General features: G+C 55.7%; 1 protein-coding gene across 1 annotated transcript in view; it reads right to left on the bottom strand.

The window, feature by feature from the left end:
* The window catches only part of LOC309603296 (putative ubiquitin carboxyl-terminal hydrolase 17-like protein 23), a gene marked incomplete at both ends in the record, with an annotated part of 34863 nt that continues 18776 nt past the window's right edge, over positions 1-16087 (bottom strand). Inside the window, one exon of the mRNA XM_082338178.1 lies at positions 1-6. Within this exon, the coding sequence (XP_082194304.1) occupies positions 1-6 (6 nt within the window). The remainder of the gene's footprint in view (positions 7-16087) is intronic.

Consider the following 16087-nt stretch of genomic DNA (forward strand, 5'->3'; position numbering starts at 1 on the left):
TCACTCCTGTGTACAAGGTGGGAAAGTGTGGGCTGGAGACCAGAGGGCTCTGCTGCTAACGCTGGACACAGGTAAGCAGCAGGTCCCCTTCAGAGAAGGTGATGCAATGCAGTCTGTCAAAAGGGCCTTGGTAATTGCTGTCAATTGGAGTCCTGTGACAGGGACAGCAGGGCCGTCAGCCTGCAGCTCTGCAGCACTTACAAGTACCACTGAAACACTCCTGATGGCAGACGTTGATCTGTGGGTTTCATTTGGAATTGTTTTCAATCATTTTGTTGAACTACAATTATTTCTTTGCAATCAGGTGACGGGACTGGCGCTGATCTTCTCTTTCTGGACCACGTCCTGACATCCTTTGTCATCCAAAGCTTTCTGCTCTGTTCCTGAGAGGAGCGATGGCTGCAATGGGGAACGACTCCTGTGAGTAACGGCTTCACCAGCAGGCTTGGACTTTGGGAATCCCCAAAGGCAACGGACGTGGCTGGTGCTCCATCCCTGACTGTGGATGTGCTGACAGCCCAGAGTGAATTCTGGGGCGTTCCCAGGTAGCAGCCAGGCTCACCCAGATGTTTTTGATTAGACACAGGAAAATGAGTTTTGTCCCTCCTCTGCCACTATGGACAAGACTTTGAAAGATGACATTGCTCGTAGAAAGATCTGACATCAGTCGGGTTACCTTCTGGGCTAGGTGCTTGTTTTCATCAAGTTACAATCAGGAAAAGGGAAGACGTGACCTGATAATCCAGTTCAGGAGTCTAGAGGGAAAGGAAGGTAGCCCGAGGCACAGAAATCAGAGCGTGGGTTTCATGGTGTTTTGGCAAAGTAAGCAGGGCAACAGACTCTTTTCCAAAACTGTTTCTTGACCACTCATTGTCAATGGCAGTGTTAGGCTTCCCCCAGTGGTTCTGTATCGGAGGTTAGAGCTGCTTGTCCTGGGGGCTCCTGTACAGAACTCGACTTTTAAAAGATGCTTTCATGCAACCACATCATCTCCTCTCTTTTCAAATGTCATTTCCCTGCAGCCATTGCCGAGGGAATGGCTCTGCCACAGAGGATCCTCTTTCCCCCGGAGAAGCTTTGCATGGCCTGGCAGCGAAGACAGAGAGCTGGAGCAGGACTCCACAACCTGGGCAATACGTGCTACCTCAACTCCGTCCTGCAGTGCCTGACGTACACACCCCCTCTCGCCAACTACCTGCTGTCTCGTGAGCACAGCCGCTCGTGTCAGTACTTTTATGAACAGCTCCTTGCAAATCTGGTGGGCTCTTCCCAAGGATTCCCAGCACCTGGAATTTGACTGAGGACAAAAGCAGCCCTCCTCTGTCAATCCCCCGAGTTGGTGTGCTTTGAACACTCAAGCCTAGAAGCCCCTTGTCCTATCTCGATGTGTTCGTCTTCAGAAAGGCACCTCTTTCGAGGCCCCGCTCTCGGTCCCTATGCCTGCAAGTTAAACTCTCTTTGCTTCTTGCACAGAAAACTTTTGTCAGTTCAGCATCCCTCTGAAGAAAGTTTTCTATGCACGACAATGTCCCAGGCTCGGTGGGCCATTGGCACCTTGGGAGAAGAGGAGTGGGGGCTGTCCTTGTAACTTCAAGATCTCCATTAGGTTTCCCACCGCTCTGGATATCTTGCTAACCTGAGAAGCTTGCTTTCCTCCCTTCCTCTTCAGGTCGCCAGCAAGGCTTCTGCATGATGTGCATAATGGAAGCGCACGTTAACAAGGTCCTGCATTCCTCAGCCAGTGCCATCCAGCCTTGGACTGTAGTCAATGTCCTCCCACGTGAGTCATTCCAGGTGCTTTTACAGGATTTCTTCCCTTCCTGTGGGGGACAACTACTAACTTCTTCTTTCTTAGGAATAGGAGAACATTTCCAGCATGGCAGGCAGGAAGACGCCCACGAGTTCTTACGCTGCACTGTCGATGCCATGCAGAGAGCTTGTCTGAGTGGAAGCAGCGAGTAAGCACAAGCAAATTCCCTTTTCAATGCTCCTGAGGCCTTTGGACTCCTTGGTGTACTCCCATCAAGGAAACCCTACAGACGGGCTTTTCAGACAAAGCAAAACTCTTGGAGGAGAAAATTCTCTGCCCTACTTCTGAGCTCCCTGCCTTACCCTTTATTAACAGCTTGGATGTCTCTTCTCAAGCAACTACCATCGTCCACCAAATATTTGGGGGCATGCTGAGATCCAGAGGTACTTTTCCATGACTATTGCTCTCCTTGGAATTGTCTGTGTCCTTCTCTCTGCCTGTGATAAGCAGCTCATCGTGTGACTGGCGTAGCAGGTATGGAGGCCGTAAACCGGCACAGTCAGTCGACTTCCCCTATCGCTGAGCATTTTGATTTGCCTTGCAGTCACGTGCTTGAGCTGCAAAGCGGTTTCTGATTCCTACGAGGCCTTCCTGGATGTTCCTTTGGATATAAATGTAAGAGGGTTTGTAACTGGGATTCAAGACATCCCAAGGCCCCTGTAGCTTTCCAGAATAAACGCAGGTGGCGTAAAAACAAATACTGCAAACCCAAGAGAAGAGAGCTTGGTGGTGGGTGGGAAGTGGAATGGACTGTGTCCTTCTGGGGAGGCCATGGCGGTGGTCTCCCTCTAGGTGCTGGCTTTAAGCTGGACAAGCACGCATTATCCTCCCTGCACCCTTGAGGGACTCCCATCCTTCTTCCCTTTGCCCTCCCTCAACACCCGTCTGGCTCCCAGGCGGATGGGTTGTGTTGTTTTCATTACGATGAGCCTGCACCCCATCGGTAGCTGAACTGAGTGGTGCCACAGAGAGGTCACTCTTGATAGCCCTGGGCATTCCTGGGAAATGAGGGAAATGGTCACCATAATACCCTCTTTCTGCCTCCTTCTGGACACTGCTTGTGGGTTCACAGTGGGTCTCCTCAGCCTCAGCTACCCGGGCCTTCTTGGCAGCTCTTAGCTAAGTGTTTGGGCAAGGGCGTTTCCCCGAGCTCAGTGCTCTCCTTTCTCCCTCCTCCAGGCAGCCTCATCTGTCACCGCAGCTCTGGAGGACTTTGTCAAACCCGAGCAGCTGGATGGTGAAAACTGCTTTAACTGTAGCAAGTAAGATGATTACTAACGCCATATTGATGCTAGATCCTTCATGAAGGTGCTGCATGTCATCGTGCATAAGTCATCTTTTCAAGGAGGTTTAATGCACAATAATGGGTCGCAGCTGTTGTTTAATCTGGTACTTATGGTTCTGAATAGCCTTAAAACAGTGTCAGGATGTGTGAGACAGGAAAGCTTGTCTTGCCTTCTGGCGGGGAAAAAGGCTGCCCTTCAGCATCTGGCCCTGTGCTTGGTTTCAAGGTGTGACAAGATGGTTGCCGCATCCAAGAGGTTTACAATCCATCGCGTGCCCAAGGTTCTCACCGTGTGTCTGAAAAGGTTTGAACATTTCACCGGCAGGAAGATCAGCAAGGTGCGTACGCAATTGGAGTGCAACTTTCTCTTTCTGGAGCGGGAGATTTCTCAAAGCAGTATGCTCTTTCACAAGCCGTTCATGTTGGGTTTTTCGTATTCCCTTCTGGGGAGACGAGAGTGCCCGTGGGAAGACAAGCATGGACTCTGCTCCGACAGAGCTGCTTTGGCCAAGAACAGTTTCCTGCCACCCAAACCATTACATGTTGCAGGCTATTCCATGTACTATCTCAGGATCATTTCTGAGCCCTCTTGGTCTCTCCGTAGGTGGTGGAGTATCCTGAGTACTTGGATCTTCGGCCATACACATCCCAGACAGCAGGAGAACCGCTCCTCTACACCTTATATGCTGTCCTGGTACATAGTGGTGACAGCTGTCATGCAGGACACTATTTCTGCTACGCCAAGGTCAAGAGCAACTTCCTTCCTACCGGGGGAAAAATGTGTGCTGGGGAAGACAAACTTTCACAGCAGGGTTACTGGCAGCCAAGGTTCTGGGGGAGAAGGTCTCCTTCCCGGCTGCGTTGGGTTTCTTTTGGCATCCTCTTGGTTCTCTAGTTTTCTGCCTGGGTTATCCCTGAGAAACCAGGCAGTTCATCTCCAGCTATCGATGCCTTTCTTTGCAGGCCAGCGATGGACTGTGGTACAAGATGAACGATGCGTCTGTGGATGGCTCTGACATCAACACAGTTCTCAGGCAGCAAGCCTATCTACTGTTCTATGTCAGGTAATAACCAGTATTCAAATGGGTTCCAAATACGTTTCCTTCTCCTGGCTTTGCTCTTTTTCTTCTCATCCTCCTGAGTGTTTCTCTTTCGGTCCTAGGAGACAGTTCCTACCTGCATCATTCAGTGCTGTCAAGTCTGAACTACCCCACCTCCGTCCTTACCTTTCCTTGCTGGGCTTTCGGCTCCTGCCCTGCTGTAAACTGCTCCTTGTCTGCTCTCTGAAGCTGGCTAATGTAGAGAAGAGTACTTCAAGGGGGCCTGCAGGAAAGATGGGGAGGGACTCTTTATCAGGGAGTGTAGTGATAGGACAAGGGGTAATGGTTTTAAACTGAACGAGGGAAGATGTAAATTAGGTATTAGGGAGAAATTTTTGTACGGTGAGGGTGGTGAGACACTGGAAGAGGTTGCCCAGAGAAGCTGTGGATGCCCCCTCCCTGGAAGCGTTCAAGGCCAGCTTGGATGGGACATTGAGCAGCCTGATCGAGTGGAAGGTATCCCTGCCCATGGCAGGGGACTTGGAACTAGATGATCTTTAAGGTCCCTTCCAACCCAAACCATTCTGTGATTCTGTGACTCTGTGAAATGGAGGCTGCAGGGGGTATAAAGACGAGGACTTGCTCTGACAGGTGTAGACCTGGTGGGAAGACCCCAATCGAATTTCTCATTTCTAGTCTCGGTTACGTCTTCTCTCTGTCGTAGAAACTGCTCCAAGAAAATGACTGAACCCCAGGGGAGGCTGCAAGAACAGACCTAAATGGAGATCACTCTTTGTTTCCAGGTGCTCTGATTTGAAAACTGGAGAAAGGGCTTCTTCCTCACCAGCACCATCATATGCCCATCCCTTCCTCAGTCAACGGGGGGCCGACAGCAAACAGGCGTGCTCTGTGGGACCACAGGGTCTGCCTCGTCGGACTAAGGTAACTGTGGGGAGGTGGGTCAGGGCAGCAGGTGGACAGTGGATTTCTTTCTGGGCTCTTGGCATTGCTCTCTTTTCCCTCCCACACTGCAGCTTTCTTCACAGACCCAACGCTGCTCCCTCTCAAAGCATCCCACCTAGATCCATCCATCCCACTTGTCTGCCTTTGGCCCTTTGGCCTTTGCAGCCCTCCAGGAGAGCCCTTTGGAGGCCCTTAGCTGTCCCCTCCCACAGCTTCTGGGCTTTCCTCACTCTTCTGGTCCTTTCAGGAGGAAAGGGCAGGACCTTTTCACAGCTCTCTTTGCAGGACGTGGCGCTGGGCATGGAGGACTCTGCAGAGGACAGCAGCTCCTCTGCAACAGCCAGCAAGAGCCAGCTCACCTGGGCAGGTGCATCTGCAGGCTGGCCGGGCTTCATCTGGCCAGGCAGGCTCAGCATCGCCTCCTACGTTGGCTCCTCCCTGCATTGCTTCTTCTGTGGCTGTGTAAGGCTGGGGTCCAGAAGAAAAGCTGCATGCCCGCTCTGCTCTCAACCATGTGAGCGTGTGCTGCACACCATGCGAGAAGACATCAGCAAAGAGGAGCATGGATTCAGCCCTTGTTCCCACTGCCAGAAGAGTGGTGCCAAGGAGAGGGCGCGGAGCAGATCCCCACAGTGGGGAAAAGATCTCCGCAGCTGGTGCGTGGACACCACGGACTATGACCACTCAGCAGGGAGGAGGAGGAGGAGAACTGATCCTCCAAGGCATGATCACGCTCCCAGAGATGATGCAGCTGCAGGGCCCTCCAACGGCAGCTCCCAGTCAGCTCCTGCACCCAGTGCTGCTCGGGAGCAAACCCTGCCACTGCAGAGAGAGCGGAGCAGATCCCCACAGCGGGGCTATGATCTCCGCAGCCGGTTTGTGGAGATCACGGACTACCCCTGCTCAGGAAGGGGAAGGAAGAGGGTGAGAACAAGTCCTCCACATCGTGACCGAGCCCCGAGGGATGACACAGCTCCAGGGCCCTCCAACGCCAGCTCCAAGTGGGCTCCCGCACCCAGGGCTGCTCAGGAGCAGCTGAGTCAGAGAGAGCGGAGCAGATCCCCACAGCGGGGCTATGATCTCCGCAGCCGGTTTGTGGAGATCACGGACTACCACCGCCCAGCAAGGGGGAGGAAGAGGGTGAGAACAAGTCCTCCATGTTGTGTCCGAGCTCCAAGGGATGACACAGCTCCAGGGCCCTCCAATGTCAGCTCCAAGTGGGCTCCCGCACCCAGGGCTGCTTGGGAGCACACCCTGCTGAGTCAGAGAGAGCGGAGCAGATCCCCACAGCGGGGCTATGATCTCCGCAGCCGGTTTGTGGAGATCACGGACTACCACTGCCCAGCAAGGGGGAGGATGAGGTAGAGAACAAGTCCTCCACGATGTGATCGAGCCCCAAGGGATGACACAGCTCCAGGGCCCTCCAATGTCAGCTCCAAGTGGGCTCCTGCACTCAGGGCTGCTCAGGAGCAAACCCTGCTGAGGCAGAGAAAGCGGAGCAGATCCCCGCAGCAGGGCTATGATGTCTGCAGCCAGTTTGTGGGCACCACAGACCATGACCCCTCAGCAGGGAGGAGGAGGAGGAGGCAGGTTTCAGCGCCCCAGAGACGCACGCCAGACAAAGACTCAGGGCGCTGCGGTGGTGACGAGGACAGATTGTGACCATGGCTGAAGAAGGAGCACAGCATCTTTCTGCTGCTGTGCCAGAGAGGTGCAGGAGAAGAAAAAGGAGGAAGAGAAAACGAGGAAGCACCAAAACTGCCCCCAGCAGGGACCAAGCTGCACAAAGGGCACCAGCAGCCCACCCTGTCCCCCCTCCCAGTGCTGCCTCTGGCCAGGAAGAGCTCAGAGAGACCTTCCAGAGACTCGGACAGCTCTGCTGGCGAGCCCGCCTGCCCACCGGTCCCGCGAGGAAGAGCTTTAAGCCCTGGTCAGCTCTTGGGATCGCCTTGCAAAAACAACACTCACTTGGTACCAACAGTCAGAAAAGCCAAAGCCAGAATTAAAACCACTCGTTGGCCTTGCATATGTAATTGATGGGGTGTTTTCTTCTCTGTAGGTTTTGGGGCAATTGGAGGAAATGCCCAGTGTGGGAGGTTTATGTCTTGGGATTTTGAAAGCTGTGTGCTTGCATGTGCCCATCTTGCAATCTCTTCTTGTCAAATATGGAGATCAAGTCACTCAAACAGAAATGGGCTGGCTGAGACGACAGCGAGTGGGACTGAAACAGGCTGGACGGCCGGGCCCTGAGGGTGCTGCTCAGTGGCACCAAGCCTAGTGCGAGGCCAGTAAGCAGGGGTGTCTCCCAGGGATCAAGACTGGGTCTGATCCTGTTTATCATCTTCCTTAATTAATGTTCTGGACGATGGGGAGAGTGCACCCTCAGCAAGCTGGCCGATGACACCAGACTGGCAGCAGTGGCACTTAGGCCAGGGGGTCGTGCTGCCGTCCCGAGGGACCTGGGCAGGCTGCAGAGATGGGCTGACAGGGCCCTCATGCCCAGACCAGAAAGGGGACGTGCAAAGGGTGCTGTGCGGGTGACGAGCAGCGGCACAGGCTGCCCAGGGAGACTGTGGAGTCTCCATCCCTGGAGATGTTCCACAGCCCTCTGGACATGGTCATGGACAAGCGTCTGCAGGAGGCCCTGCTTGAGCAGGGGGGTTGGACCAGGTGACTTTGTCCTCCAGCTGACCTCCCGGCCAGCCTCAAGCAGCCACTGATTCTGGGAAATGGACGCCTGGAAGAGGACCCAGCCACCAACGCTGTCACCGTCAGGCGGCCATCGACAGCTCCACCAGCAAGCTGCAGCCGTGGAGAGGAGCCCAGGGCGGAGCAGGCTCCTGCCAGGACCTGCGGCCCCGGGAGAGGAGCCCAGGCAGCAGCAGGTTCTCTGGCTGGAGCTGCGGCCTGTGGGGCCCAGGCAGGAGCAGGGGAATGGCGTGAGGAGGAAGGGGCGGCAGAGCCGAGGCGCTGTGGGCTGCCGCAGCCCCATTCCCCGTCCCCCTGCAGCGCTGGGAGGGGAGAGGGGCCCGAGGAGCCGGGAAGGAGGAGTGAGGCTGAGCCTGGGAAGGGCGGGGCTGGGGGAAGCCGTTTGGGGTGGGGTTTGGTGCTGCTCTCCTGCTCCCTTTTCCCTTGGCCCCAAACCGCATCAGCCTGGCCCTGCTCAGGCCCCGCTCGCCCCTGAGGGGGCGCAGGCGGCTCTGGGAGGAGAGGCCCGGGCTGCTCCCGCCCACCCAGCCAGAGCCGCGCCATTGGCCACAGCTGAGCCAATCAGCAGAGCCGGTGTTGGCCTGTCAGTGCCAGGTGGCCTGGGGCGGGGCCGGAGGGGCCAGAGGCCCAGCGGCCTGAGGAGAATGGGGGCAGAGAGGGGCCGGGGGCAGGCGGGGGGCCCCGCTCAGCAGCCGAAACCAGTTCCCACCAGTGCAGCCCTGGCTGAGGACAGCCCTGGGGAGAGCAGCACAAACCCATTTCCCTTTTCCCAGCCTCCCTGGCTGCCGGCTGCAGCCGAGGCAGAGGCCGCGCAGGGGAGGGCTCACCCTGCCAGCGCTGCTGATGGCGGCAGAGGAGAGAGCGGCCTGGTCCTGCTGAGCGCAGGGTCGCTCTCCCGCCTGGGCTGCCCCTCGGCCCGGCGCTGCATCTCAGGACCAAGGGTCTGTGTGGTTGGTGGTGGTGTTTTCCGGAAGGGTTGTTCCCCCATCCCATCCTCCCTTCCCCCTCCCTGCCCCGGCCAATATTCACCGGAACCGTGCTGGCAGAAGCTCCCGGTTCCTGTTAAGGTCATTTACAGGGAATAATTTAAAGGCAATTTGATGAGGCTGCAATTCAAACTGCTCCAGACACACAGGAGCTTTTAATGGGCAGCTGCCTGCCAGTGACCTTTCATATGCCTTTCTTCCTAGGTTCATTCATTGCGCTCCCACCAAAACCAAAGCCCCGGATTACACATGGAAAGGGGCAAATCCCGCCGTGGGAGACAGCTGCTCTCCAGGTCCTCATTGCTGTCTGGAGCCCTCCGTGACCAGGAATGGGCAGTAGGTGCCTGCAGTGTATCCCATCTCTGGATGTGCCAGGGCAAACACCAAGCTCACAGCTGGCCCAAGTGAGTAACAGTTCTCCAGCCGTTCGTGCAGACAAGACAAACAGCCTTTCTTTTTTGCCCTGTGTCAGTGCAGTACAAAACAATCAGCTCCTCGGACTGAGGAGCCTCGGGCTGAGGCAAAGGCGGCATTAAGTACCTCAGCCTTTTCCTCGTCCCTTGTCCCTGTTTCCCCCTGCCTCTAATAAAGGATGGAGATTCTCCCTAGCCCTCCTTCTGTTGCTAATGCATTTCCAGGAACATTTTTTATCGTCTTTGACAGCAGCAGCCAGATTCAGTTCCAGCTGGGCAGTCTCCTTCTCCCTCCCCTGCGGGAGCCCCGCCCTCCCGAGGTGAGATGTGGGGGCGGGGCGTTCCAGGGGGAGGGGTGAAACCACGGGGGCATGGCTGCAGTGGGGAGGCCGGGCTGTGAGGTCACAGACCCCCGCTGTGCGTCACCGTGATGTGCTCTGCTGTGCCGCGGGCATCGCTCTGGCAGTGCCAGCAGCAGCAGCAGCAGCATGGTGCAGGCATGGGGGGCTGTGGCCCCCACACGCCTCCTTCTTCTCCTCCTCCTGGTGGCCCTGCAAGCCCGGGATGCACGGGCTGCTCCGTGGCGAGTGCGGGGATTAGGTAGGCAGGCGGGCAAGGGACGGCACCCAGCCCTGGGCAGCGTGGAGCGGAGCCCACCGCACCTCGGGGTGACAGCAGGGCCAGGGCTGTAGTGGGGCAGGGCTGGGAGAGCAGCGGGGCTCGGCTGAGACGGGTGAGCTGTGGCAGCTCCTCGGGCCAGCGGGAGGCAGATGCCCTGCAGGGAGGCACAGGGGCCGCGGCCGCTGCAGGGGGCTTTTGCAGATGAACGGTGGTGCCAGGAGTGGTGCCTGGCCCTGCCGTAGAGCTCTGGCCCTGCCGTGCAGGCCGGGGGAAGGCTGCCCGAGCAGGGTGTCGCAGGGCCAGCTCTCGTGATGGTTGCAGGGGCAACAGACCACAGGAGCACTTCTCTCCCAGGCTGCTCACAGCTGTGCCTGGGGCCGTGGCTCTGCCGCTCCCCAGCTGGGTCCCAGCTTTCAGCCTCGGGGACGTCTGTCCTCAGGAGGTGTCCGCTCAGGAAGACGGGAGCATTCCTGCTCTAGCCCTGCAGTGCTCTCCTTGGGCAAACACAGGTCCCCGACACACAGCCCCAGCCCACAGCCCGGGGGAACAGACGGGGCAGCACTTGTGCAGCCTCTCGCTGCCCAGCGGGCTCTTCTCCATAAGATGTGCGAATGATCATTTTTTTCCTCCAGTGCTTTCATGTGGGCTTCTTTTGTGCACAGCAGAGATCTCCCCGTAAGAAATCCCCGAGGGGCCGTATGTTTGTCCATCCGGTCCTTGAGGGGAGTTGCACGTGGCCTGGAAACGGTACTTTGAGAGCTGCCAGGTGCCAGCCAACAGGTCACCCGGGCCCCTCTGCAGCTTTGGAAATCTCCCCCCACCCACATCTGGATGCCACGTCATTCCCTGACTCCCCTCCAGTCACTGCAGGTCACTGGGAAAGAAGTAGCTCACAACATCTAATGGAAATGTGCTTGATTACAGCTGTGCCTGTAGGCGACGGCCACCAGACGTCTCAGCCTGATCTTGTCTGGGAGCCTCAGGGCGACCCCACAGGTATGGCACTTGATTGCATGAGCATTTAGGGTTTCATAGTCTGTTCCTATGAATTTTTACTTAATAATTTCTTGGCCAATGCTCAGACATGCAGAAGAGCAGAGAGGGAAAGGGTCAGGCTGAGTGATGTCCCCTGGGGCACTCTGCCTTGGGAAGCTGTCTTTGCCAGTCTCTGCCAGCCTGCGCTGCTTCCAGTGCCTGCTGCAAAGCCAGCGGGCTTGTTGGGGTTGAGTTTAGAGCTGGTGGGAGCTCCAGGGAGTCCTTTCTCCCGACAGCTCCATGCACGGGTTGTTTTGGATCAGCATGCTCCAGGCACCCAGGAACTGTCTGCACGATGCTCTGGAGTGGAAGGGAGAGAGGAGTGCCATGGAGCAATCCCGCGCTTGAACTGCATTCCCTGCCATTCAGCTCTGAGGAAGTATACGGAAATATTTCACGGGAGCTGCTCTGTTCTGTTTGTTTCCAGACGTGGCGGGAGGCGATGGATATCCAGCTTCCCGGCTGGGTCCCAGGGCGGACGCGCAGGGAGATCGCATGGGTACGTCATGGCTTTTTACTGCCTTTGCGAGCTGCCAGCTCCAAGCCCAAATGCGTGCGGGTGTGAGAATATAGACCTGCGCTGTGTGTGCCGTGACATTCCGTGATCCCCGTGTATGTTCTGCTGTTCAGTTATGATGGTGTATATCACAGTGTATGATGGAAATGTGTCACGGGTGTTTGGTTGCAGATGTGGCTCCAGCTCCTCAGCTGGATCCTGCGCTGGAGCTCAGCTGGCATCCCAGGGGTGAGTAGTCAGTCTTGGCTGACTTCACAGACTAAGCACTCCTTTTCAGTATTTTAGTAGTGAGAAATTTAACTGGATCCTTTCTGTTAAGGTCCTCAAAGAGCAAAGTATAAAGCCAGACTGGGGCAATCTTCCCAGCAGTCATCGGAAGTCCTAAAGGAAATCCTGGGACAACTGGAGAAAGCGGCACATGGTGGGTGGATAGCACTCTTAACCAGAAGGCTTGGGAAGCTGAGGTTTTAGACAGCTGTATGGACAAGCCATAGGCAGCCCAAGCAGAAAGGGCTCGAGGAGAGCCTCGCTGCACTGACACGCGATTGCACACCTCGCAGGTGCTGGTGAGCTGCAGAGATGGTGCAGAGTCTCTGCTGCCAGTTGTGGTTCCGGCTGAGTCCCAGGCACAGCTGCTGCCCCAGTTATCCCATCGCTGGCCAGAGCCGTTCTGGGCAGACGCTGGTATCCAGCTGGCAGGAACTGGTGGTGCTCACACCTTGCTGCCAGTGGCCGGAGGGGAGAGAGCCCTTGGGCGGCAGAGAGGATGCGCAGGCAGCTTGGGGTCGCTGAGAGCGGCAGACTTTGCCGGGGCTGCAGGCATGCCCTGGCCAGGGTCGGAGCAGCCCCGACTTCACCGCCTGGTCCAGCCCCGTTGTTCTCCTTGATGTTTGAGGACTCTGTGAGACCTCGGGGTCAGGGACAGGTGAAAGCTGGACACCCAGCTTGAGGCTGGACACTGAACCTGAAGGCAGCTAAAATGAAAGGCTGTGAATTCAGTCTCGGGTGGTTTAGCTGTCTGCGTGTAGTTTTGTTTTAGATACCTTGGTTGTGGCTTTCCTCTTGTTTTGGGGGACTGCGGGCTCTTCACTGCCACATGTGAAAGTGCCCAGAACACGGTTGCAAGAGCTTGGGGTTCATTCCACTGTGTGGGGCTGTTACCCTTAGTGTGTGATGGAGTTGGCATGATGGGACGTGCTTCTCCGAAGGGCTCTTTCCCCACCTGAGTTGGCTGCAGCATCCTCCTGTCCTCTCTGAGGGAAGTAATTTACCATCATCTTGCAGTTTGCCCAAAATGAACCGAGTGCAATGTGAACAGGAAGATGACCTGCAATCTCCCAGTCTCTCAGCAGGTCAGGTTTTGCCGTCTACTGGTAAACTGGAAAGTGTCCCGTGCTTAATTTTTTTCCGTGAATGACACATTGTTTGGACCAGTGATGAGGTGCACCCCCAAACACCCAGGCTTTGTTTCTGAGTGTGATTAATGTATTTTGCCTCCTGAAGGTACCGTGTTCCTGAGGAGGAACGGTTACTTCTACTTAAACTGACCCACTTTCTTTCTAAAGAGATGGACGGTGAGACCGTGGAGAAGGAGGCGCTTGAGGAAGGAGGCAGTCCCTCAGTGCCAGTCTCTGATGGAAAAATGGGGGCAATTCAACCAAGCGGCATGCCAGGTAATTGCTGTCCCTCGGTCATCCAGTGTCATATCTCAAAATCCCTGGGTGTCTGCAGGCTCTTCCCCTGGTGCTGGCTACTGCACATGGTGTCAGCAGCCGAACTATTAGTACAGAGCAAGTGTTCTGAAGGGAGCCAGGAGCGGCTCTCTGAGGATGGCTGTCGTCTCGGGGGTGTGGAGGTTCTTGCCAGCAGTGTGCCAGAGAGACACCGGTAACCCTCTGTGGATGTGGTCAAGTGCTCGCCTCCCACCGCCCCCCTTTCCCAGGAATTTCAGAACTCTGCCATTTTGGGAACGAGGCCATCTGAACCTCGTTCAGTAGATGCAAGTGGTGCCCATGGTGGAGAAAAGGCAAAGGGCGAGAGCGATGTTGAGGTGCCTCGTGAGAGGGCCTGACTCCGTCCCCTCAGGGTGTGGGTGCTGGGCTGGGGAGGGAGAGCTGGGGGTGGCACTCCCTGATGCAGGGATGCAGAAAGAGAGGCTCCAGAGTGCATTGGTTTGCAATGGCTTTGGGAGTTTCCTTTGTTTCTACTGAAATGTTGCAGCCCCAGGAGGATGGTCACTCCTTCGGAGATGCTAACAAAGTGAGAGAGACCATTTCCTGGCAATGTCAGACCTCCTGTGAGATTGCCAGTCGTGCGCAGGACACACTAACATGCAGAATTGTTCCTCCAGGTGTGGATGGCAGGAGAAACTCAAATGCTGTGGATCCCAATGCTTTCCAGAAATACTGCATAGAAGGCGCCGTGGCAGTCTTGGGCTCCGTGCTGTTTGGGATGGCATTGTGTGGTGTGATCTGTCTGTGGAGGAAGAGGAAACAGTGAGTTGTTGGGAGGTTTTTTTGCCAAACTTCTGTATGAGATGGCTGCTGTTGGTCATGAAGCATTTAGAGTATTCTGGAGTGCCGAGTTACTTATTGGCTAGACTCGACTGAGGTTTCTGCTGTAAGATGCTTTAAGTGGCCTCTCCATTCATGGGCATTCTTTTCTGAAAGCCCTTCTTACTGTGGCAAGTGTTGGTTACAAGTGACCCTGCCTTGACAAGAGCCGACCCAGCGAGAGACGTAGGCAGAGCAAGGTCAGAAAGTAAAAACAACAAGGGATGACGTTGCCATGAAAAGTGAGAACTGCAATAGTGACATCTCCCTACCAGTGAACCCCGCAGCAGAAATCACTCTGTTAGGTGATGACGTAAATCCCAGGTGTTCACCGCAGCCAAGGTGTCCCAGCAACGCAGACCGTGGTGCCGAACCTTCCCAGCTCTGTGCCTTGCTTTGGAGAAAGAGTCAGTCTGTCCCACCTGCAGCCCAACACTGCCAGCGTGCGCGTTCTCAGCACAGGCAGGGCTTTTGTCTGTGCAGGGTACGTATCCCTTTGGATAGGTCTTGTGAAGAGAGGATGGAGAGCACCTCAGCGAGCAGTGAGGCGAGGCTGTCCCCTTGCCTGGTCAGGGACGGGCATGGAGGCGAGCGCTGGTCCCTGCCAAGCACGCTGAGAAAGGCGACCAGGAGGCTCTGCTGGCCCTGCAGTGCCGTGCCTGGCTTTGGTCCCCTCGGCCTGCCGGGGTCAGGTCTCCTTCCCGGCACATGCAGAGCAGGCAGGTCAGGAGGGTCAAGGCCGAGAGGAGACGAGCCATGGGCAGGCGAGCAGAGCCCCAGCCGAGGGGTGCGGGGCGCCCCGTTTTCTGCACAAAGCTCTCCGTGCCCACAGCTGCCACGTGCAGCCAGGTGCCCAAACCCCACAGGGCGCCCAGCGCTGCCCCGCACCCTGGCACCCACGTGGCACCGCAGCTGCAGCGGGGCCTCAGCAGCCTCCTCTCTTCACAGGCGCCTCTCCGCAGCTTCGTGAGCCCGGCCTGACACCAGCAGCCGCCCCACGCGCCCAGACAGCTGTCCCGCATGCCCCAGAACCCCTGAGAGCCGGACCCGATGCCAGCAGCCACCGCCTGTGCCTGGAAATCCAGCCCACCTGCCACGGAGCACCAAGGATCCGACCCCCGCCAGCCCTCACCAGTGTGTGTCCTGAAAAAAGGGTGTTGTTAATAAAAGACAGGTTTGGACCCTTTAAATCAGGCTTTGGACTCTAGAAACGAGGCTTTGGACCTTCAAGGTCAGAATTGGTGTCTTAAAAATGATGCTCTGTGCCCTTTAAATGTGTCCTTGAACCTTGAAAGTGAGGCTTGGAAATATTGCAAATGAGGGTGTGGACCCTGAAAATGAGGGTTTGGACCTTAAAAAGGAGGCTTTCAATCTTAGAATCAAAGCTTTGTACTCCAAAAATGAAGCTTTGGGCCCTAAAAATGAAGCTGTGAGCCCTAAAAGAGGGGTTTGGACACTCAGCATGTGGCTTGGGCCCTCAAAACGACTGGCTGGATCCTAAAAATGCCACCTTGGAGCCTGAAATTGAGGCTCTCGAAAGTCAAAATGAAGCTTTGAAGTCTATAAAGGAGACTACGCAAACTACAATGGAGCCTTTGGGCCACTAACATGAAACTTTGAAGTCTAAAATGACGCTCTGGGAGCAAAACTAAGAGTTTAGAAAGTAAAAATGAGGCCTTGGACCCTCTAAATGTAGCTTTGGACCCTGAAAAGAGGCTTGCTGCCCTAAAAGTGATGGTGTAAATCCTAAAAAGGCAACTGTGGGCCCCCAAAAAAGGCTATGGGTAATAAAAGACAGGTTTGGAACAAAAAAATGAGGATTTTGGCCCTCAAAGGGACTCTTTGGGCAGTAAAAAGAACGGGCCAGATGCTACAAATGACACTTGGGACCCTGCAAACGAGGGGAACACGTTATGTTCCTCTGTGGCCCCAAGAACTGAAGCTTTGATCCTGAATATAGGGCTTTGGGCACCCCAGTGAAGGCTTTGAGCTGTCAAAGGGGGCTTTGGAGCCTATAAATGAGAGTTTGGACCCTCCAAAGGAGGATTTGGGCCTTCAAAATGGGGCTTGGGAAAGGAAATGGAGGTTTTGAACCCTGAAATGAGGCTTTGTGCCCTAAAATGATGCTTTGGTACCAAAACCTAAGCTTTTCACCT

Source organism: Platalea leucorodia (assembly GCF_965183815.1).
Source record: "Platalea leucorodia genome assembly, contig: HAP1_HAP1_SCAFFOLD_46, whole genome shotgun sequence".
NCBI classification, from domain to species: Eukaryota; Metazoa; Chordata; class Aves; order Pelecaniformes; family Threskiornithidae; genus Platalea; species Platalea leucorodia.